The sequence below is a fragment of the Schistocerca nitens genome, chromosome 10 (assembly GCF_023898315.1).
Source record: "Schistocerca nitens isolate TAMUIC-IGC-003100 chromosome 10, iqSchNite1.1, whole genome shotgun sequence".
NCBI classification, from domain to species: domain Eukaryota; kingdom Metazoa; phylum Arthropoda; class Insecta; order Orthoptera; family Acrididae; genus Schistocerca; species Schistocerca nitens.
In genome coordinates this window covers 128,993,937-129,018,677 of record NC_064623.1, presented here as the reverse complement: position 1 = coordinate 129,018,677, position 24,741 = coordinate 128,993,937, and the positions used below count along the sequence as shown (strand labels likewise).

At 41.9% G+C, this 24,741-nt stretch overlaps 1 protein-coding gene across 1 annotated transcript in view; it reads left to right on the top strand.

The window, feature by feature from the left end:
• The window catches only part of LOC126210120 (esterase FE4-like), a 191,939-nt gene that overhangs the window by 94,499 nt on the left and 72,699 nt on the right, over positions 1-24,741 (top strand). Inside the window, exon 5 of the mRNA XM_049939263.1 lies at positions 16,349-16,548. Coding sequence (XP_049795220.1) covers positions 16,349-16,548 — 200 coding nt within the window. The remainder of the gene's footprint in view (positions 1-16,348; positions 16,549-24,741) is intronic.

Below are 24,741 nucleotides of genomic sequence, written 5' to 3'. Positions count from 1 at the left end.
TATTTGTTTCGCGGTACGGAGGAATCGTGAAGTGTCAGCTCTTACTTGCTTCTGGGTGTCGCCAAGGATCACAACATCGTCAGAAAATGCCAGGATTTTGTCTGTTCCCATCACCTCCATTTCACTGTTTCGACCAGGGTCTCGGCTTACTTTTTCCAAGGCCAAGTTGAATAACGGCGAGCAGTATACATCTAACACTTGACATATCTCTGATTTTCTCTGGGTTTACGATTCGACTTCTTGTCAGCCTCGCAACGAACTTGGCTGCAATTTGTTGTTATATGTTGTCTAACAAAGTGCTCACAACACTTGGTCACTCTGGACAATCTTGCCTACTTAATTTGTTGCGGAATGACTTCTCTCTTACGTCACTTACAAACTTCCTGAATTGTGCACAGCGATGAGTCATGTACATAAATTAGTGACTTATTCCACGGGATTCTACAGTAACAAGCACAAATGTTTCTACTGATACTGTGAAAAACCTTTGGTGTTTAATCTGGCCAGTAACTATGACCAAAAGCGTTCAGTGTGCTATTATGTTTTTTCGTAAATGTCAGCTGTGGTTCATTTTGGGATAATACAGTCTCAGCTAAAGTGTGCCAACAGATCAATGGTCGCGACCCTAGAACGAACATGAGACATCTTGTGCAAATAAACCCTGCAACATCTCTATATCTCTTTTAAAAGGACTCCCCAGTCACCTAGGACTATCAAATTTCTATCTCAGTTCACACATTTTTGTTTATTTCGTCCTTGCCGCCGTAAGTTCCTTTCTTTATCATCAGCTTCTGAGGAGGGACATGTAAACCAGTACAATAGTGGTGTGCTTTAGTTTAATTTCGCTTCTCGATATAATAATTTGGACACTGCGTTGCACATCCCAACCCACCCAGTCGCCTTCTTTCTTATTTGCAACAATAACAGCGCCTACTACGTCCCTCAGTGATGCAGTTGTGCCTAAAATCAGCCTAGTAGAAATACCCGTCCTCTTTGGATTTCACCTCACAAATCCCACGACGTGGAACTTTAGTCTGTTTTCGTATTCAACAGTTTACGTGTAACAGTTAGACTTACAACATTTTGCGAGTTACCTCTGTGTTCGGTCAAAAATCTTTCAAAATCCCTGACCTGTAGAGTTTTCTGAAGTCACCGTAGGACTGTTATAGCAGATGCGGTGCACAGGGAGCTTCTGCTTGGGTAAAGGCTGATTCCCATCACAGCGCAGCGGCTAGAGGAATAGGCGTTCCCATCTGGAAGCGACGGTGAAGACACAGCAGGTTTTTTTTTTATTTCATTATTCATGTTTTCTTATTTCACCATAATCAGATTTGATGAATACGTTCATGACTGAAATGACTTTGTCACGTTCATGACTGTTTACCATCTATTTAGAAAACCGGCCTCCCCAGAACAGAAACTAATTGTTACTTTCACAACAGCCTTTAGTACTGCCAACTAGGGTGCCTAAACGCTGTTTATTATAATCATAGTACATTGCCTGCTATGTTATAGTCATTTATTTGTAATTGAAAATGTATGACAATTGATGCTCGGTGTTTGCTATGTTAAGATCATGTATTTTAATCACTCTGTAAGTGTTAGCAATTGAAGCTACCAATGAAGTAGTATCACAAAACTCAGCTCCACCTCTAAACTGCCGTTAACATTATCGTTACCAGTACAGACATAGAGTTGGCACCCACACTACAGTGATACAAGTTTACGTGCCTGCCTACACCACAGATGATGAGTACATTGAAACAATGTACTATAAAAGACATTATTGAGATAGTTAAGCGAGACAAAAATTTAAAATGTGATGAGAGACTGGAATTCGGAAGCAAATATAGGAAGAGAAAGTAGTAGGAAAACATAGGCTCGGGGAAAGAGGTGAAAGGACAGCCTCCTGATAAACTTTTGCACATAGCTTAATTTAATCAACGCCAACGCTCTCCTTAAGAATCATGAGAGAAAGATCCATATTTGGAAACCAAACTTTAAATTGTAAGACATTTCCCAATGCAGACGCAGATCGATGATAATTTAGTGGTTATGAACTGCAGAGCACAACTAAAGAGATAGAAAACGGCAAAAAATTAAAGAGATGGAACTTGAATAAGTTAAGACCGAGAGTTTTTCGATAATCTTTAACTGACCATTAGGCAATGACTGACTGAAACAAACGAAGGAGTCCACTACAATACGAATGGATATTTTGAGAGAAGAAATGGTGAAGACAGCAGAGGATGTAAACGGGGAAAGTTACAGTAGATTTTGCACTTGGAAAACATAGGTGCCGAAAGTGAATAAGAAAAACAGCAAAGAAAACTTTGTTCAAAAGAGAAACAACTGTCAAGAGCTCATTTGGCAGGCCACAACTAAGCAAATATGGAATACTGGAATGTGGAAGGAATATGTAGAGAGGAAAAGGGGAGGGGCTGTACAAACTAATATGAGCACAATGTTAGATTCCTGCGAAATGTCTGACCACGCAAGGCAATACTGATCCTACCGCTTACCTTAGTAGACAGACTGAAGAGAGGCAAACCTGTGTTTATGGTATTTGTATACTTAGAGAAAGGTTTTGACAGTCTTAACTGAAAGACATTCTTTGAACTCTGGAGATATCAGCGATAAAACAGAGGGACACAAGATTATCTACAGCTTCTACAGAAACCAAACTGCAGTTGTAAGACTTCAAAGACTTGAAAGGGAAGTAGTAATTGAGAAGGCAGAAGTATAGAGGCTATAAAATGCAGACTCACAATAGCAAGAAAAGCGTTTCTGAAGAAAAAAATCTTCTGACATCAAATATAAATTTTAATTATTGGATAGTATTTTATGAAGGTATTTGTGTGGAGTGTATCCTTGTATCTAAGTGAAACGCGGACGATGAACGCTCCTGTCAGGAAGACAACGAACGCTTTCAGAATGTGGTGCTAAAGAAGAATGCTGAAGATTAGACAATCGACGCTTTCAGTATGTGGTGCTAAAGAAGAAGATTAGATATGTGTTAGAACTAAACAAGATGTACTGAATTAAACTGCGGAGGAAACGAAAATTATGTCACAACTTGTCCAAAAAAAAGAGGGGAATAGTTGAAAGGACATATTCTGGCCATCTGGGAATCGTCAGTTTGGTAATGGAGGCTAAATTGCAGAGAGAGAGAGACTAAGGGAAGCAGATTCGAATGGATGTAGGACGCAGTAGTTACGTAGAGACGAAGAAACCTACACAGGATAGAGCAACGTGGGTTCAGTGTATTAACACAATCTTCAGGCTGAACCCCACAGCAAACAAATAGTGAGGCGAATTGTATTTCTTGTTAATGCAACCCAGGAGCAAATAACTTCACCTTTGATTAAGTAGGTCAATTGCGTATTCATTGCCAGAATATTTGTCTAATATAGCTTGTAGCACATATCACTTGTGATGTATTTGTGTATGCATCTATGTTACACACTGCAAACAACGTTATATTAGGAAAAACTTGAACGCAGTTCTCAAACTGTGTAGAAGTCGTCGATGGCAAGTGTATCGTAGTGCAGTTTGCATATGCTGCCATACGTTTTTTATGCAGTGGAGGCTTTTCCGCTGACCTCAAATATCATGTGACCATTCTCAGACTATTAAAGGGCGCACTAGCATCGTATGAAACTATTTTTAATTACCGTTTGCGTCGGAAAAAGCAAGTTAATTAAAAAATAAAGTCGGCATTTTGGCAACCAAACATCGAATTGGCAGTTGGATCATAAGACCTAAAGTGGTATCTGTGAAAAAAAAAAAAAATACTATGACAGGTCCAGCATAACTACTTGAAAGGCCGAGATCAGTGATACTTTAAGGATATTGAAGAAGACGTTCTGGCGCTGCAGTCCGGAACCGCGGGACTGCTACGGTCGCAGGTTCGAATCCTGCCTCGGGCATCGGTGTGTGTGATGTCCTTAGGTTAGTTAGGTTTAAGTAGTTCTAAGTTCTAGGGGACTTATGACCTAAGATGTTGAGTCCCATAGTGCTCAGAGCCGTTTTTTGAAGAAGACGCACGGAATATTGCATTTGGTTTATGTCAAGGTGTTTGACACAAAGATTCGATAAGGGATGAAAAAAATCTTTCGGTAAAAGAAATTGACTTATCAGATGCTATATACCCCGCCTGTGAAGACTATTCGAGTGATGCTGCAAAGAGTAATTGGCAATCTGGTGGTACTACATCTAATTATGACGTATTCTAAAAGTTGCAAATAAACAAAATGTCTTAAGGCAAAACAAGTTTGCTTGCGTGGGCACCATCGGAAGAAAGCACAGAACATTCGTTTTGTAAGTAGGAGACCCCTTTTTCTTGCTGTGATGTATTTCATTTGTTCAAAAAAATGGTTCAAATTCCTCTAAGCACTATGGGACTTAACATCTGAGGTCATCAGTCCCCTAGAACTTAGAAATACTTAAACCTAACTAACCTAAGGACAGCACACACATCCATGACCGAGGCAGGATTCGAACCTGCGACCGTAGCGGTCGCGCGGTTCCAGACTGAAGCGCATAGAACCGCTCGGCCACAGCGGCCGGCTTTTATTTGTTCCAGACGCGTTTCGCCTTTTACTTTAAGGCATTTCCACTGCAATCTTTTCGATATTTGTAGATTATAAAACAGTTCACCTATTTTTTTTTACGTGAACTAGTAACTTCTTGTAGTTAATTGAGTTTTTGGGTAGCATCTACGTGTCCTCTCATCTGGTCGCAGGCTGGACGTCGCACTATAACTTCACTTACGAGACATAAACACACTTTAATGTTACGAACTTTCGCCTTCACAATTTTCATGCTCTGTCAACTAATTGGTGTGGGACACTATTATTCTTCTGTCACAAGCTGCGGGTATTTTACCAAACACTGATTTAAAGTCGTAGCTACTGTGTCTTCTGTTTATGTCTATTTCTTCTTTCGCTTGTTTGTGTACATGTTACCAACTTAACGAAGTATATGCTGAAATCTAAAGTGTGTTCATTTCTGTTCTCTTTTCTTTATATCTGTGTGTTTGTGTGTGTGTGTGTGTGTGTGTAGTCAGTCAGGCCGAGTTGAAGAAAGTTGAATGTGAATGTAATAGTTGTCAGAGAAAGGTTGAAAGTTTTCATGTTCAGCTGATTCGAGTTCTTGTTTAAATGTTTGGTGGAAGGGTTAACTTTTGTAGGCCTATATAGAATATTTAAAATATTAATGTGTTCCATGTCACTGTAATTCTCTTTTTTTTTCTTTATTGTATTTCAATTCCCCATCGGGGCGGGCTGGCAGCAGCATATGCGCTGCTCTTCAGCCGAAAGACATAGAACATACAGTAGAAGACATTTCAAAACAACAGAAAGGAGAAAGCACGGTGTACATAGATATAAAAAAGGGGGAACATTATGGAAGACAATGGACAAAAAAGGGCCGACTGTAAAATGGAGATAAGAACTGTAAAAAAGTACCACACACAAAAAAACCACACACTGGGACAATTAAAAGAACATAGGCGCAGTATGACTGGAGCATAAAAGTATTAACGGATGGTGTACCACATAACGGTCACTGACAGTAACACTAAGTGCAAGGCCAGCACACAAAATCACATCTCTCAACACAGAAGAGAACAGCACCAAACACAACACTGACGTGGCACACTGATGATGATCAAAACGGAGGATCTGCCTGGCACAAGGAGATGAGGGGAAGGGATGAAGGGAGGGAGGGGAAGAGAGGGGGAAGATGGGCGGGGGGCACGAAAAAGAGGGCCAGGGAGGGAGGGACGTGGGAGGCAAGGATGGGGTGCAGGGTCTCGGGGGGGGGGGGGGGAAGGAGGAAAATCCACTCTAGGAGAAGGAGGGGAGAGGAAAAAGGGGGCCCTGGGGAGGGGGGGACAAGGCCAGGTTATAGTTGGAAAGAAGGGTATCTGTCACGGCGAAGATCATCACCGGGAGGGGGAGGTGCGGGAAATTGCCCTCATGAAGGAGATGAAGGGTGTGGAGGTGGAGAGAGGGAGGGATACAGCGATAGAGGCGCGGCAACAGGCGGGGTGTGGAGAGGAAGGAGGAAACGTGGCTGTGGACAGTGTGAAGGATGCAGAGATGTTGGAGGAAAAGGTTGGGGAAGGGGATGAGTTCTTACGGGAGCCGTGTGGGGGAAGGAAGGCGAATACGGAAGGCAGGGTGGAGCACATGGCGTTCGAGGATTTGGAGGGCCTTGTAAAAGCGGGTAGGTGCGGAGGTCCAGCAATGCTGGCATAACAGACGATGTAATTCTCATTTCAGATGCTATTAAATGCCCGTTTTAAAATAGTTCATTGATCCATAGTGAAAACTATAGTCACTTTCACATCTCGATTGATGATTACATTTTGCACACTTACTGTGCAACAAAATCGTGACTCCTTACGAGCTATCACTTGCGAAAAAACCACGTTTCGATATCTTAAACCGTTTACAAAATTTGGGGCCAATACAGACAGCCACATGATTTATGACGTGCAGGGCGGAGTATCGGTCGCATCGCGAGCGATCCGCGCAGCCCCTCCCCTTATATATCATCCAACATCTCGAGAACCGTGACAGCTATCATTCTGCTAAATTTCATACGCAGTAATGTATTACCTAAAATGGATTACACGCAAACTCTACTCAATGCGTTTTTACTTCTGGGAGCTCAATAAAATTTCGTGTAGTGGTTTACTTAATAGCGATACATCACGTAACTATGATGAATATCGGAAAGAAATTCAGTCCTTAATAGTGAGAAGATATCAGGCTGTAAGATACAGAAGAACAAATTTTTTTCACGAAATAGTTTCCTTGTAATCGGATGATAAGTATTTCAAAAATGCCTCCACGTAGGCACCAGCGCTTCGGCGAAAGTTCGTATAGCCGGGGGTTTTATACCTGACGCCACGTTCAGCGCGTTCTGTGATTAGCTAATTAGCAGCGCGGACGTGCAGCGTGGCACGCGGCACGCGGCAGTGGTCGCGCTTCGACAGGGGCAAACCGCGACTCAGAGCCAGTTGTACCGCGCAGTTGACGGCGTTTCTGTGGCAACGGAGGCCCTGCCGCGCCCTAGCTGGAAATGGGCCTTAAGCCTAGTTTACACGACGACACTAGGTTGCAGGCAACTGCACTGCCGGCCACTGCGTATGCGCTCCGAGCGTTTACGCGACTCGTCGGTGAAACTAAACACTTTCGGCGTGTTTCAACTTCGGCGACACTAGTTGCATGAGTTTTGAGGTAATGTGTGTTCGTAGAGTGTAGACAAACTGAAATATGAAGTAGGGAATGGAGAATAATGTTCGCTTTTTGGATACCTATGCTTTGCATAGGGGTTAGTGGGATTTCAGTTGTGCTGATTACAAAAATAAGCAACATATTGCTGCCGCGGAGACCGTCATGTGCGATCATAACATAGATGGCCAGACAGTATATGAGAAGCAGAGCAAAATTTATTGAGTTATGAGCACATATACAACTGAATTAAGAAAAATACAAGCAAGTGTAATTCTATCTGTGGCAATGCTCTCGTCTGCAAGACTAAAACCCCATCGTTCGAGTTGGCCCACTCTTTGTTAAGCAATATTGTTGATAGGAGGGAAGGCTATACAGATTCAAGAAGCTGCATTCTTTATTCAATATTCATCTATTTAAAACGTCGCTGCAGTGCTCCCCATTCACATATGTCAGAATTATGAAATATTGCCACTGTACAGATCTGTCTTGAAGATAGTAGTTTGCAAACCATTTTCTTCTTCATGTGGCCTCCTTCGAATAATTATTGTTGCTAATGTTAATAATTATTACTGTTAATGTTAATAATTATTGGTGTTAATGAAAAAGCGACATCACCAACTAAAACTGTATCTTTTAGCATGCCGAGTGTTCTCAAATGTAATGCACACAATATGATACGTAATTACAGTTCTGGTGACATTCTAAGATAATTAAAAGAACTTCTTGGATCTTCCAATAAAGTATTGCAGCAAGGACGCTGAGCAACCGAGCTGATGCCTTTTCTTCATCCAGTCACGAATCGAAACACGTTTCTTATTTTTTTCTTATGCAGCGATTCCACGCAACAAGCTTTAACTCCATCACAACTCATGCGACGTGCAGCTCCCAAAAGTTTCATTTCAGACACGACTCAGGGACCCACGAAAGGACAAAACTGAAGTGTCTACCGTCATATTTGAAACCTCTTGCGTGCAACTCATTCCACGAAACGAGTGGCGCAACCCAATGTCGTCGTGTAAACTAGGCTTTAGGCTGTGGCCATAGTGGCACCGACGTCGGTGAACTCTGCCGACGACCAACATCAGCCGAAGCCGGCTGATCCTTTCAAATCAGTACGCCACTATGAGCGCGGTCACACTGTAGACGATCTCATCGCGCAACAATAATTTGTAGACAGCTAACGTCCACCTACCACAACACACAAAAGATCCACTGCAGTAACTTTAAGCACAAGAGAGGCCATCCTTCTCATTTCAGGAAATTATTTTTTGACGTTATAATTCACACCTAAAGTTTACAATGCAGATCCTGCCTACTTGTGGTTACCAACAAACCTACGATTTCAGTAGACACAGTCCTAACTCTATCCTGATTATGATATTTTTATCCTCAGGATGCCACAAACTCATTCTTTCTTGGACTAAACAATAGTTTCTCACAACCCATTTGTGAGAACATTTGACCACAGAAAACAAACTGATTTGAATTTCACCGATTGTCGTCCGAAGTCTGGACATTCGAGCAATAAGATCGGCTACAGTGTCACTGCACTCAGTGGCGTACTGATTTGAAAGGATCGGCCGGCTTCGGCCGTTGTTGGTCGTCAGCGAAATTAACCAATACCGGTGCCACTAAGGCCCATTTCCCACTAGGGCTACCGCGCAGCAAAACGGCGTAGTAGGACCTTGGTTGCCATGGAAATGCCGTCAGCTGCACGGGGTCTAGTGAAGCAGGGTATACAACCCGTCGGCTTTGAACAATGACGTCATTCCTTAGTCATAGATAGTAATGTCTTCACTTCGAGGCATAGATAATAAAGCAGTTCTGTGTTCTAATAAGCGCTATCATTACAATAATTGAATGTGAATCTAAAAGCGATCGTTTATCTATATTTCACTATTTTGCCATATTTCACTTTCTTATTCCACCAATATTCTTCAGTAGCTGATAAGCGTTTTTGGGCTTTTTAAAAAAAAAATCTCACGAGATAGAATAAACTGATCCTTAAGATACAGATGGTTCAGTAGCTGATAAGTGTTTTTTGGTTAAAAAAAATCTCACGAGTTAGAATAAACTGATCCTACTTCATTAAGCAATCAATAAAAAAACTAAACTAAAACATAACAGCAAAGGCGAAAATGGTAAACTGAAAATAGAATAGATTACGAAGACTTCGTAATCCAAAAAACACTTATCAGCTACTGAAGGGAGCTACAACACTAAGAAGAATCGCTTCTCGGCTTTTGACAAGACCAATGTGTAGTTCCCTTTCAACAAGTGAAACACAAAGATTAAATAGACAATCAAAACATATAAAATGAAACAGGTTGCAAATGTAACGTACGTGTATTTCCACCTATTCGTTACCAGTGTACATATGTCAATGGAAGTCTGGTATACATATATTACATACGTAGGTCCTTCTGTCATCAGTAATACTGATATGTACGTAAGAAAAGACTGTTAGTAATAGCGGAGACGAAATAAACATCACATCTACAATTTGTATCCCCTGTTCCACTTAGGGTTTACTGAAGCGGAGGATACATCGTTCATGTGAAGAACGAAGAAATCGCCTTACGACAAACTCGTATTCCGGACTGTACTTAAGCAACACACTTCGAATGAGCTTTTAATTTGTATCGGGTGTTTCATTTGCGGTTTAGTGAAGCAGGGGATACATAGTTCAAGTGAACAACAGGACAGCAATGCTAGTTGAAACTAAGAAATCGACTACGCTGAACTTGTATCCCGTACTGCTCTTCAGCAATACAGTTCGAAAGACTTTCGAGATACAACTGACATACATGTAACGTGATGTATTCTTTGCTAGTAATTTCATTCATTTCTTTCCATTGTATTTTGCGCAGAAATACTAAGATACAAACACGCGTTATCGTTAACAAAAATGGCTCTGAGCACTATGCGACTTAACTTCTGAGGTCATTAGTCGCCTAGAACTTAGAACTAATTAAACCTAACTAACCTAAGGACATCACACACATCCATGCCCGAGGCAGGATTCGAACCTGCGACCGTAGCGGTCACGCGGTTCCAGACTGAAGCGCCTTTAACCGCACGGCCACACCGGCCGGCCGTTATCGTTAACGTGAAAATACTACTGGCCCTTACATATGTGAAATAAAGTTTATCTCTCTCGCATTCCTTTGTTTCTCAACATTCTCCTCAGCTCTTTCATCTTTGTCCGACGGGTTGTATCCCCTGCTACACTAGACCCGCTGCGCGGACAGCCGTCTCTGCGTAGCAAATTTCGCGTATTTTCAGAGGTGGGATTCGAGCTCAGGTAAAAAATCCGATACTCATATTAGAGATGCCGTTCTGGCTCAAGTAAAGACGTGAGACTTCGGTATTTGCCATTTGGCGATTACATCTTTCCAATAGTCAAGCCTATACCACGTTCTTAAAAGTACTATTTCTAAGTGTTTGTTTTGTATATTGGATGCTGCTTACGACACCCCAAAGCCTCATTTATAAGGTAATATCTTCACTGTTGCACCTACGTTGCATACTACGAAATTTTAAATTTATTCTATACCGAATTTTGAAGTTATGCATCGTGCAAATGTACTAAAAAGACACTGTCACAAGCTATAGTTGATGTGCATTATTAAAAGCTACACAAGACCCTGCTCTGGACAGTCAGTGGACGACCATCAACCTCACGGACGAATGTCGGCTAGGGAGCGTACGATCTAATCGAAGATTATCCGTGAAAATGATTGCAGAAAAACTGAACATCAATCGAGAAACGGTTCGTCTAATAATAACTGTAGATCTTGCTATGAGACAGATCTGTGCAAAAATGGTCGCCAAAAATATCACACCACAACAGCGAGAAACACGAAAAAGGTGGCAGCCGATCTGTCAGAGCAAACGGAAATCAATCCAGAATTGTTGAGCCGTGTTATCGCTGGTGATGAAAGTTGTTTTTTTCAGTATGATCCAGAGAGAAAACGCCAAAGTTCGCAATGGTGCTCAAAGGGATCACCCAGACCAAAAAAAGCTCGCATGTCAAAGTCGAAAGTGAAATGCATGCTTGTGTGCTTCTTTGAATCCAAGGGAATTGATCAAGACTGAGTCTTGTTGCAACCCTTGTTCACAGTACAAAGAGCCCTTAGCGGCTCGCCATCTGACAAGTGTTCATGACGTCGCCTTTCCGGCTTAGATCTTTTTTAATATGTGACTTGTAAGTACTGCATCTTTTCCAGTCAGTACAAACTTTAATTTTATTAATGTACTATATACCTAATATTTTAGTACAGTTAGTCTAATTCTGAAGACGACGCTCATAGTAGCGTCGAAACCAGGTCAATTTTGACTTAATATTTGTGACCGAGGGCTTATTTGTTACAATATAATTCTGACACGGTCACTGAACCTTAGCAGCTACGTTCAAAGTTTTACATCGAAAAAGTTCAAAGAAGGACCGCACGTTTTGTATTATCGCGAAATATGGGAAAGTGTCACTGAAATGATACAGGATTTCGGCTGAACATCATCAAAACAAAGGCGTCTTTCCGTGCGACGGAATCTTCTCACTAAATTCCAATCACCAACTTTCTCCTCGGAATGTGAAAATATTTTGTTGACACCTATCTACATAGGGAGGAACGATCACCACGATAAAATAATGGTAATCAGAGCTCGTACGGAAAGATACTGGTGCTCGTTCTTTCCGCGTGCTATACGAGATTGGAATAATAGAGAATTGTGAAGGTGGTTCGATAAACCCTCTAGCAGGCATTTAAATGTGATTTGCAGAGTATTCATGTAGATGTAGATGTAGATCTGCAGCAGCAATCTGAGCAGCAGTTGGCACCACCGTGACACAAGGAACTGTTACAAATCGCTTACTTCAAGGACAGCTCCGAACCAGACATGCTGTAGCGTGCATTCCACCGACCCCAGACCAACGCTATTTGCACCTTCAGAGCTGTAAAGTGAGGGCTCATTGAAGGGCAGGATAGAGGTCTGTTCTGTCCCGGTGCCAGTGATGACGGTGTGTTGGCTACAGGAATGGTAGCTGAGGGCCTGAAATCAACGTGTCTGTGTGCTAGACACACTGGTCCTATATCTGGAGTTACGGTCTGGGGTGCAATTTCGTATGACGGCAAGAGCTCTCTTGTGGTTAGCCCGCGCACCCTGACTGCACATTTCTCTGTCAGTCTGGTGATTCGACCTGGTATGCTGCCATTCGTGCCCTCTGCAGCAAAAGCCAAATCATCTAAGAAGTGCGACAAAAAAGTAATGAGACTGATTTTCTTTGCAAGATGTGGCAACCCTGCAGGCTTGCGTAGGCACAATATCGTTGACATTGGTCTATAAGCTGCTTCTAGTCCAAGCGGCACATCAATGTAACTGCTCAGTCGTGAGTTGTCCTGTAATAAGTTAACAAGTGTTTGTGTCTCTCGTCAAAGGAAATGGAACTTGTAACATTATGTGATTGCCTTATCATTTTAAATCATTCATTAATCGAGCAGTCGCTCGGCAACAGCTACAGTTAGCAAATGATGTTGCGAGAATGTAAAAGGTGAACGACCTGTGACGTAACTTGTTTATTGTCGAAGCGCCGTCAGAGATGCAGTGAGTTATTGACTTTGAAAACCGCGGCGCGAAAAACGGACAGAAGAACACTTTTACACATTTTTTTTTGAGGTACGAGATATTCTCGATGAACAGTTACTCATTCTTCTCTTGTCTCCTGTAACTTGTGTCGGACGCGCATGTCTTGCCGCCGTATTATTATTGTTAAAAATAATATTGTTCTAGTGCAAAGTAAATGTGTAATACTTAAAGTGCCTAGCAGTAGATTTATTGTGCGACGTGTATGTGAAAACGTCAAAGGAATTGTTTTCATTAAGAGAAGTGCCAGTCAAAACGGCATCCATGTTAAATCCTTCATTGCAGTGTAAGTTCGTCTATTAATTGCCATAAATTCAGAGTTAAATGGAACTGGTGTATGGACTATTCATTTACTATAGAATCTATGTCTCACTTCGTCATGAAATTATTTAATTTTCTATATGTTTCTGCCAAATAGAGAGTTCACAGTCACGAATTCTTTCGTCGAGTTCGGACGGAAGTTGCATGCGGCGAAATATTTTCTCCGCGCCATATTCTACTGGTAAATGCATGTTAAACTACGGTCCCTTAGGAAATTCATGTTGAGCTATCCAAAATAATTATATTTTGAATAGGCATTTACTCTCCTCTGCAATGCAACTTCCGACTGATCAGACGATCCAAAAAGAAACAGCCGCACACGGTCGGCGTTCGCAAATATATTTCCACCGCTGATTATAGCTATATGTTACAGCACAAAAGTAACATATTGTTATAATTAGCGACTACGAACGGGGACATTTATAACTGTATGTTTATGTATACACATTACGTAAACATATCGTTATAAACTGCATAATATTGCACAATGGTATGCCATTTCTTTTTGTGTTGAATTGGGTGAAAACGTGACGACAACTCACGGTAAGCTTCAGAAACCTTTTGGAGAGGAGGTTATGTCAAGAGCTCAAGTTTTTCGTTGGGATAAAATGTTTAGTGAAGGCAGAACGAATGTTGAAGATGAAGACCGCAGCGGACGACCATCAACCTCACGGACGGATGTCAGCTAGGGTGCGTGAACTCGTACGATCTGATCGAAGATTATCCGTGAAAATTGATTGCAGAAGAACTGAACATCAATCGAAAAACGTTTCGTCTAATAATAACTGAAGATCTTGGTATGAAAAAGATTTGTGCAAAAATGGTCCCCAAAAATTTCACACCACAACAGCGAGAAACACGAAAAATATGGCAGACAATCTGTCAGAGCAAACGAAAATCAATCCAGAATTGTTGAGCCGTGTTATCACTGGTGGTGAAAGTTGGTTTTTTCAGTTACCCTGAGAGAAAACGCCAAAGTTCGCAATGGTGCTATAAGGGATCGCCCAGACCAAAAAAAAAAAGCTCGCATGTCAAAGTCAAACGTGAAATGTATGCTTGTGCGCTTCTTTGATTCCAAGGGAATTGATCATAAAGAGTGGGTGCGTCCTTAAGAAACAGTTAACCAATATTACTACATAGAAATTTTAGAAAGACTTCGTAAAAGAGTTCTTCGTTTCTGTGCCAACATTGCTGATAGTTGGATTCTGCATCACGATAATGCGCTATCCCATACTGCTCTGTCAGTACAGCAATTTTTAACCTCAAAACAAATTTCAGTACTACCACAGCCACATTATTCGCCAGATATCGCTCCTTGCGACTTTTTTGTATTTCCAAGAGTCAAGACGACGGTCAAGGGACACCATTTTCAAACAACACAAGATGTCCAAAAAGCTGTGACGAGGGTCTTGAAGGATATTACAGAAGATGAGTTTCAGAAATGTTACCCATCACTGGCAGAAGCGCTGGAAAAAGTGTGTGCAATCAGAAGGGAACTACTTTGAAGGAGACAACACTAAACTTGACTAAAGCGGTAAGCAACAATTTTTTTTTCACATCAGTCTCATTACTTTGTTGTCGCACCTCGTACATAATGGAAATGCTTCATGTTACTGAAAATTGGTTGGTCATCTGTGTACAATCGACTAAGATTGATCCCTGTACACTTACATGAGGATATCCGTTATGTTGACGTCTCCATCTACTGTTTTCCTTATCAGAACATGAACAGAGTCTTCGGTACTTAGCAGCTGACTGAGTAACTTGAAGGAAATGATAATCTTTGAAGTTTCTGCACAGCTTGTCCAGTGGAATTCTGTGATTTATCGTGACTCAGAGGGCCATAGACACGGGTTCCCAGGTAGATGCCGTGTTTCCTGACTTCCGCAAGCCGTTTGATACACTTCCCCACAGTCGTTTCATGAACAAAGTAAGAGCATATGGACTATCAGACCAATTATGTGATTAGATTGAAGAGTTCCTAGATAATACAACGCAGCATGTCATTCTCAATGGAGAGAAATCTTCCACAGTAAGAGTGACTTCAGGTGTGCCGTAGTGGAGTGTCGTAGGACCGTTGCTATTCACAATATACATAAAGGACCTTGTGGGTGACATAGCTAGTTCACTGAGGCGTTTTGCGGATGATACTGTGGTATATCGAGAGGTTGTAACAATGGAAAATTGTACTGAAATGCAGGAGGATCTGCAACGAATTGACGCATGGTGCAGGGAATTGCAATTGAATCTCTATGTAGACAAGTGTAATGTGCTGCGAACACATAGAAAGAAAGATCCTTTATCATTTAGCTACAATATAGCAGTCAGCAACTGGAACAAATTCCATAAATTACCTGGGAGTGGGCATTAGGAGTGATTTAAAATGGAATGACCATATAAAATTAATCGTCGGTAAAGCAGATGCCAGACTGAGATTCATTGGAAGAATCCTAAGGAAATGCAATCCGAAAACAAAGGAAGAAGGTTACAGTACACTTGTTCGCCCACTGCTTGAATACTGCTCACCGGTGTGGGATCCGTACCAGATATGGTTGGTAGAAGAGATAGAGAAGATCCAACGGAGAGCAGCGCGCTTCGTTACAGGATCATTTAGTAATTGCGAAAGCGTTACGGGGATGATAGATAAACTCCAGTGCAAGACTCTGCAAGAGAGACGCTCAGTAGCTCGTTACTGGCTTTTGTTGAAGTTTCGAAAACATACCTTCGCCGAGGAATCAAGCAGTATATTGCACCCTCCTACGTATATCTCGCGAAGAGACCATGAGGATAAAATCAGAGAGATTAGAGCTCACACAGAGGCATACGGACAATCTTTCTTTCCACGAACAATACGAGACTGGAATAGAAGGGAGGACCGATAAAGGTACTCAAGGTACCTTCCGCCACACACCGTCAGGTGGCTTGCGGAGTATGGATGTAGATGTAGATGTAGATCGTAAGCAGCAGACAGGTCCATCATTGTAATCTGTTAGGCTTATAACTAGGCTTAACCCGCTCTTTCCACGTCTGAACTCTACTTGTTGAGCTCTAAGTTTTATCAGTGTTTAAGAGTGGTGTATTTGTACTTTTCACTATTTATCGAGGAACGCCATAACGTTTTGTTACGACCCTTGCAGGCCTGTTCCACAGAGCCATCGCACACAGTGGTGTGGCTGTGGGGGACGGCGTGTGCTCCTACCGCATGCGGGCCCGCTCCTTCGCGCTGGGCGCCCACCTGGGCCTCGAGACCGACGACTCCCAGCAGCTGGTGGACTTTCTAAGGAAACAGCCGGCGCAGATGCTCGTCGAGAACGCCATGTTCGGCCGCACTCCAGACGTAAGTCAACCAACACCAACACCCGTATCCGGATCAAAGATATCTCCGAATTGGAGCAAAAACTTGATAGTGGCGACTCTCTCCCACGTCGAGTGTTTGAGACGACATCAAAAATTTAAAAAAAAATCGATTTTTCAAAGATATGTTGATTTCGTAGTGCACATCTTTCTGAACAGTTTTATATATAAGACATATATGTTTGAGGAAATTTAGGACATGTTATTCGTTCTTAAGTGAGCCAAAGTCCATTGCCACGCCTCTTCACAAGGCATTCTTCTATCGCACATCATTGTCGTTTCCTCTGTGGAATTCAAACGCGTATAACTTTGTAATGGAAGCCAGGAGAAATTGAGATGTCGTTTAATGCCTCTCCCGCTCCCAGTCGGCTGGTTTCGCGTCCTATCGTCTTAAAAAAATCTCGTTATTAATACTGGATCGGATTATTTGCGACCGGGAGAATAAAAACTCTTCAGATAATTTGAGCCCTTTATTAGCTAATAACATTCTCTTTTGTATGACGTAAAATAAAATATAAGAAACATAAAACCGGTTAAGACAGATACAAGCAAGACAGTACACATTTCTTCAGTCCATAGGTCCCAACATTCTTTTCTCTCTAATATTATTACGCCTTTGCCTTGCGTGCTTTCCATTCTGAGAAAAAAATCTATTACCTCATCAGAGTTCGTCAAGCGTTTTGCTACATGAAAAAACAAAAGTCGTTTCTAATACTGAAAAAGGTGTTAATACAAATAGTACCCAAGACTGGTGTGGTTTCTCGATTTGATTACATTTTGTAGGCCTTTCTAACACATGCCAATTGTGCGAGACTGTTTTGATGCAAATGGTCATTCTTGCATACCTCGTTTACAGAAATAACATGGCAACACATAATTCACGAAGTACTAATATCAAATGCCTTTTAGTACAAGCAAAAAGTTTTGTGTTGGGAAATAGTTCCACATTTCATTCCTGCGCTCCAGTTTCTCAAGCATCAGATCCAAAAGTAGTAGTACGAAATTCTTATATAAATTTGGAATCGTCGATTTCTTCCATAAAGCTTTTGTGATTTCCCCGTTTCTTCTCTTTCCTCGTAATAACAAATAATCTTGTCATCACTAATTCTGTAACTATTCCTGCCACTGACAAAACTTATTCTCTGGTTAACTCCACTAGCCCCAGCAAAATCACAGGTACAGTTATCCCGAATCTATTCTCCGCTTAGGCGTTATTACGTGTTCGTATAATGCGTTTTCCGCGCTATTCCGAGAATGGAACTTAAAGCGCCTGCTAACAGGGGTACAATACAACTGGTAGTGTAGTGATCTGGCAAAAATTTTCTATCAAAATTGCATTTTCTTGGATACACCGAGAAGGTAATACGTAATATTTCTTACCTGTCAGTCGTTTATTTCCACTCTGGTAGTCTGAACCTATGGACTTCGCTAGTAGTTATAACAGCTCTGATCATTCGCGCACCCAGTCAACCTCATAAACTAACAGCGATTGGCATTCGGCCGTTCGGATTTATTCGGCTCAGCTCGTATATCCCCCTCCCCTTTTGTCTATGGGAAAGTTTTTTATTTCTAGATGCGAGGAGCACTCCCCTGCCAAGACATCACGTACACTATGTGTGCATTCAACAATCAACTTATGATTCGTTCAGAAATCAACTTAGTATGTGTTAAAAAGTGGTCAAGAACCAACTGGGGTGCATTCCAAAATCATATGAATAATCGATAGACTAATGTGCGCTGGATGCTAGGCGCTTTGTGAAACAAGGTTTTTTTTCTTCAAGAATATCACTTTCAAGGTTTTTTTCTTCAAGAATATCACTTTGGCGCCCCCTGAAATTGATGCCTGTGGCAGATAACCCCCCCCCCCCCCCAGATCCAGGCTGGGCATGGTGGCTGAGCAGTTCTACGTGCTTCAGTCTGGATCCGCGCGAACCACGCGACCGCTACGGTCGCAGGTTCGAATCCTACCTCGGGCATGGATGTGTGTGATGTCCTTAGGTTAGTTAGGTTTAAGTAGTTCTAACTTCTAGGGGACTGATGACCTCAGATGTAGTCCCATAGTGCTCAAAGCCATTTGAACCATTTGAACCCAGGTCTGGGCCCGATCCTTCCTCATTCCCACCCCACCCCCACCCCCACCCACCCCCCACGCAACCTGTTGAGGGCAGTCGCTGTTGTGTTTGCACTAAGGTACTGCAAAACTCCGACTACACTCTGATGGAGACTGCACGTTGCCATATAGTGCTGCAGTGTTGCCACTTCGCCTTTCTTCTCTGTGTCAGTTAACAGTCAGTTAGCAGGCTGCCACATGGGCACGTTGCTGTACCGTTACCTGCTTCTTGTGAAATTTAATTCTTGACCCTGTAGCACACCAAGCGCTATTTGTCACAAAAGTGTCTTTTTATTCAGGTCACAAGAAATTTTCGATTGGTGGACTTTGTTTTTCGATAGTATTGTGTCAGCATTAACATTGTTGTGATTTCGTGGTCAGAAAGTTAAGATTATTTTCTGTTAGCGGTTCATTCCTCTTCAAGGAAGCAGTTGCTTTCAAAGTTGTAAAATTTACTGCAACAGTCCTCAGTCCAAGATATAGTCATGCAGTATTCGCTCAGTTACCACTTTCCATTCCTGTATGTCGCATCCGCATGTTGAGCAGTGAGGCATAGCGTGATTACGTCATAGAGTGAAATACCAAATGCTCTATTTTTGTTTTGGTTTTTTGGGTTTTTTGTCTTAGGGCGCAAAACAACTAGGGTGATACGCACCCATGTCATACTTCTCCGTTTCGGAAATGCTTTCACCCATGGCACGGAAGCCATCATGCCCTTTTGGATGTCCGATACATTTCTCCGCTTTCTCGTTATGACAACGACTGGACTGTTTCCCACATCCCCCCCCCCCCCCCCAACGCGCTTCATATACCCTCCACTGCCAGTGCTGCCACTTGCCGTTTGTCAATGATTACAGCACGTCGTCGTGAAACACTGCGGGTGGTCACGTTAGTGTGACTGGATCACGTAAATTAGAACAAATTTTAATTCCCTGCAGTGGATACAAAAGACACATCGAAGCTAGTTCCTGAAGAGGGGCAGCAGCCTTTTCAGTATTTGCTGGGGCAACAGTCTGGATGATTGACTGACCTGGCCTTGCAACATTAACCAAAACGGCCTTGCTGTTCTGGTACTGGGAACGGCTGACAGCAAGGGGAAACTACGGCCGTAATTTTTCCCGAGGGCATGCAGCTTTATTGTATGGATAAATGATGATGGCGTCCTCTTGGGTAAAATATTCGGAGGTAAAATAGTCCCCCATTCGGATCTCCGGGTGGGGACTACTCAAGAGGACGTCGTTATCAGGAAAAAGAAAACTGGCGTTCTACGGATCGGAGCGTGGAACGTCAGATCTCTTAACCGGGCAGGTAGATTAGAAAATTTAAAAAGGGAAATGGATAGGTTAAAGTTAGATATAGTGGGAATTAGCGAAGTTCGGTGGCAGGAGGAACAATACTTTTGGTCAGGTGAATACAGGGTTATAAACACCAAATCAAAGAGGGGTAATGCAGGAGTAGGTATAATACTGAATGAAAAAATAGGTTTGCAGGTAAGCTACTACAAACAGCATAGTGAACGCATTATTGTGGCCAAGATAGACACGAAGCCCACGCCTACTACAGTAGTAGAAGTTTATATGCCAACTTGCTCTGCAGATGATGAAGAAATTCAAGAAATGTATAATGACATAAAAGAAATTATTCAGATAGTGAAGAGAGACGAAAATTTAATAGTCATGGGTGACTGGAATTCGAGAGTAGGAAAAGGGAGAGAAGGAAACATAGTAGGTGAATATGGATTGGGGCTAAGAACTGAAAGAGGAAGCCGCCTGGTAGAGTTTTGCACAGAGCATAACTTAATCATAGCTAACTCTTGATTCAAGAATCATGAAAGAAGGTTGTATACATGGAAGAATCCTGGAGATACTAGAAGGTATCAGATAGATTATATAATGGTAAGACAGAGATTTAGGAACCAGGTTTTAAATTGTAAGACATTTCCAGGGGCAGATGTGGACTCTGACCACAATCTATTGGTTATGAACTGTAGATTAAAACTGAAGAAACTGCAAAAAGGTGGGAATTTAAGGAGATGGGACCTGGATAAAATGAAAGAACCAGAAGTTGTACAGAGTTTCAGGGAGAGCATAAGGGAACAATTGACAGGAATGGAGGAAAGAAGTACAGTAGAAGAAGGATGGGTAGCTCTGAGGGATGAAGTAGTGAAGGCAGCAGAGGATCAAGTAGGTAAAAAGACGAGGGCTAGTAGAAATTCCTGGGTAACAGAAGAGATACTGAATTTAATTGATGAAAGGAGAAAATACAAAAACGCAGTAAGTGAAGCAGGCAAAAAGGAATACAAACGTCTCAAAAATGAGAACGACAGGAAGTGCAAAATGGCTAAGCAGGGATGGCTAGAGGACAAATGTAAGGATGTAGAGGCTTATCTCACTATGGGTAAGATACATACTGCCTACAGGAAAATTAAAGAGACCTTTGGAGAAAAGAGGACCACTTGTATGAATATCAAGAGCTCAGATGGAAACCCAGTTCTAAGCAAAGAAGGGAAAGCAGAAAGGTGGAAGGAGTAGATAGAGGGTCTGTACAAGGGCGATGTACTTGAGGACAATATTATGGAAATGGAAGAGGATGTAGATGAAGATGAAATGGGAGATACGATACTGCGTGAAGAGTTTGACAGAGCACTGAAAGACCTGAGTCGAAACAAGGCCCCAGGAGTAGACAATATTCCATTAGAACTACTGACGGCCTTGGGAGGGCCAGTCCTGACAAAACTCTACCATCTGGTGAGCAAGATGTATGAGACAGGCGAAATACCCTCAGACTTCAAGAAGAATATAATAATTCCAATCCCAAAGAATGCAGGTGTTGACAGATGTCAGAATTACCGAAGTATCAGTTTAATAAGTCACAGCTGCAAAATACTAACGCAAATTCTTTACAGACGAGTGGAAAAACTGGTAGAAACCGACCTTGGGGAAGATCAGTTTGGATTCCGTAGAAATGTTGGAGCACGTGAGGTAATACTGACCTTACGACTTATCTTAGAAGAAAGATTAAGGAAAGGCAAACCTACGTTTCTACCATTTGTAGACTTAGAGAAAGCTTTTGACAATGTTGACTGGAATACTCTCTTTCAAAATCTAAAGGTGGCAGGGGTAAAATACAGGGAGCGAAAGGCTATTTACAATTTGTACAGAAACCAAATGGCAGTTATAAGAGTCGAGGGGCATTAAAGGGAGGCAGTGGTTGGGGAGGGAGTGAGACAGGGTTGTAGCCCCTCCCCGATGTTATTCAGTCTGTATATTGAGCAAGCAGTAAAGGAAACAAACGAAAAATCGGAGTAGGTATTAAAATCCATGGAGAAGAAATAAAAACTTTGAGGTTCTCCGATGACATTGTAATTCTGTCAGAGACAGCAAAGGACTTGGAAGAGCAGTTGAACGGATTGTGTCAGTGTCATTTCGGCCATACTAGTTGCTCTAGCTCCTGGTCCTCACTGTTCCACCCTTTGTTGCACACCCTCTGACGGCAGAACCCGAAACTTGTGCAGCAGGTAGCTGCAGAAAGATGCCGTGTCAGTCAGAGCGCATCCTTCTGGGTGTTTCACTTTTTTCTTATGCAATGTGTATAATTTCAAAAACTAGACACTGCTGAAATTGAGTATTTCTTGTTTCTGGCGTTAAAATCTTGTGATGTATATTTATGACGAAATTAATGCTTGAATTCTATTCTATTAAACAATTGCATATCATTAGTAATGATCAAACTGTGAAAAGGTTTTTTCTGTCTGAACAAACTAATCTCAAAAACGAATTTTCAGGGGACTTTCACAGATTATTTGAGCGTAACTGGGGGAAACATACAGGCTTTATTTCATCAAAACTGGGATAAAGAAAACAAAGATATCATAATTTAAAATTTTATCTAAAATCGTCTGTTCAGCTTAGTAGTTCGGATTTTAATCGTCATGGTGTAGTACAGCAAATAACCAATGGGCTTCTGGTTTCATAGTGCACCAAGAAACCAATTGTATTGTATTGTATGTTAACTGGGGACCTAGAAACGATGGAGAGGCTCTGTCCCTGCCGCAGCCGCAGTGGTCCACAACCCCATGACGACTACCGCAGTCCACTTCATCCCTCCGCCGCCCCACACCGAACCCAGGGTCATTGTGCGGTTCGGCCCCCAGTGGATCCCCCCACCCCCCTACCAGGGAACGTCTCACACCAGGCGAGTGTAGCCCCTTTGTTTGTGTGGTACAGTAATGGTGGTGTACGCGTACGTGGAGAACTTGTTTGTGCAGCAAACGCCTACATAGTAAAGTTGAGGCGGAATATGGGGAACCAGCCCGCATTCGCCGTGGCAGGTGGAAAACCGCCTAAAAACTATCCACAGACTAGCCCCCTCACCGGACCTCGACACAAGTCCACCGGGCGGATTCGTGCCGGGGACCAGGCGCTCCTTCCCGCCCAGAAAGCCGTGCGTTAGACCGTACGGCCAACTGGGCGGGCTAAGGAACCAATAGATGGTACTGTTAGTTTCTTCAACTCGGCGACAGATTTATTTTTGAAATTTACGTCAATAACAAAGTTAAGCACAGCAATCTTGTCTTTATTAATAAACCACAACGAATTTACTTGGCTAGGATATAACGTTTTACTGGCTTTGCTTTGTGTATTAAAAACATCATTGATTTGCATCTTTTAATAGGTTTTATTTGTATTATTTACTAGGAAAAACGGTTTTAGTCAGTTTCCTTTGTGACTTGCTTGTCTATTCATTATATTCTGTTTTAGTTCTGTTTACAGATAATAATGCCTAGAAAACGTTTGATTCTTCCTGAATACATTAGAACGGCTAAAAGACTGATGACTAAGCAGTCTCAAGACTCCAATGAAGATCATGAGGCCAGACTTGCTGTGTCTCAAGACCATCAGGCTTTAACTCGTACTCTGGAAACTCTTCCGAAAGCTATGTGTGACGTAACTCTGATCGAGGGTGAAATTCATTATCTCGCACCTCAGAATCCTTCTGTCTCCAACGTAAAATCATAGCAGGAGAAATTTTGAGAGAGTTGGTTCAGGTCAGTCCTCCTTGTTCCTAACAGTCCACCATTTCACTTTAAACGTGTACTGTTCATAGTAAGCGTGAGCTTATATTAGGGCATGACTGTAAATAAAGAACAAGGCCAGATGCTGCGTACTGCGGTCATGGACCTTTTGACAGCTGCTTTTTGTATGGTCAGCTTTACACAACTCTCTCCTGTGTGAAACAAATAAGCTCTTAGTTCATCTCCGCAACCATCCTAGTTCAAACATTGTATTGCTTTGAAAGTCAAACATATATTCCACTTGTATGAAATCTCATGCAAAGCAATAAATAAATGCTATGGCAACATGGGATGTCATAGTTTGTTAAATCAATTATAGGTCTTCACTTGCACACTTTTTCCCTGTAGCGATATAATTTGACACCCTGCACCATCTCCTCTACAATAATCGATGTCACACGAATGCAGCGAGACAAATTGGTGGTCGTCCTGTCTTAAATAGAATGTTAGTGCTATTTGCTATATACACAAACTTGAGGACTGGACGTGAATATTGGATTCGCTCACTGATATTTATGCAAATAAATTTTTTCCGTTCTTATTTGAGACTGTGGTTGAGATTTTTAGCATACCTCAAAGTTGCTACATATCCAATCCCCAGTGACCGAAGAATGCTCCCCATAAGATCACGCAACTTTAAAAGATACAAGGAAACTCAACGGATAGAGTACTATTACATGAAATTTACTAGGGGTGGCGAAATTAAGCATGAAGGTATGCATACCACAACTCTCACTAACATATTAATGAAGGGAACCTTCAAAATACGAAAGGAAAGTAGTTATCAGTGTAACTATTTGGTTTATTGTCATAAGACATCAAATAACACGATTTATCCACCGAATCAAGTATATTTACATCTAATAAGTGGACAAGAGATTGCAAATATGACCTGTAGCCTTGCTATGTCTGTGTGGGTGCGCAAAAGAACGGAATATAACAACATCACTAATACGACCAACGATTCTGAAAAAGGTTAGTGGAATTACAGA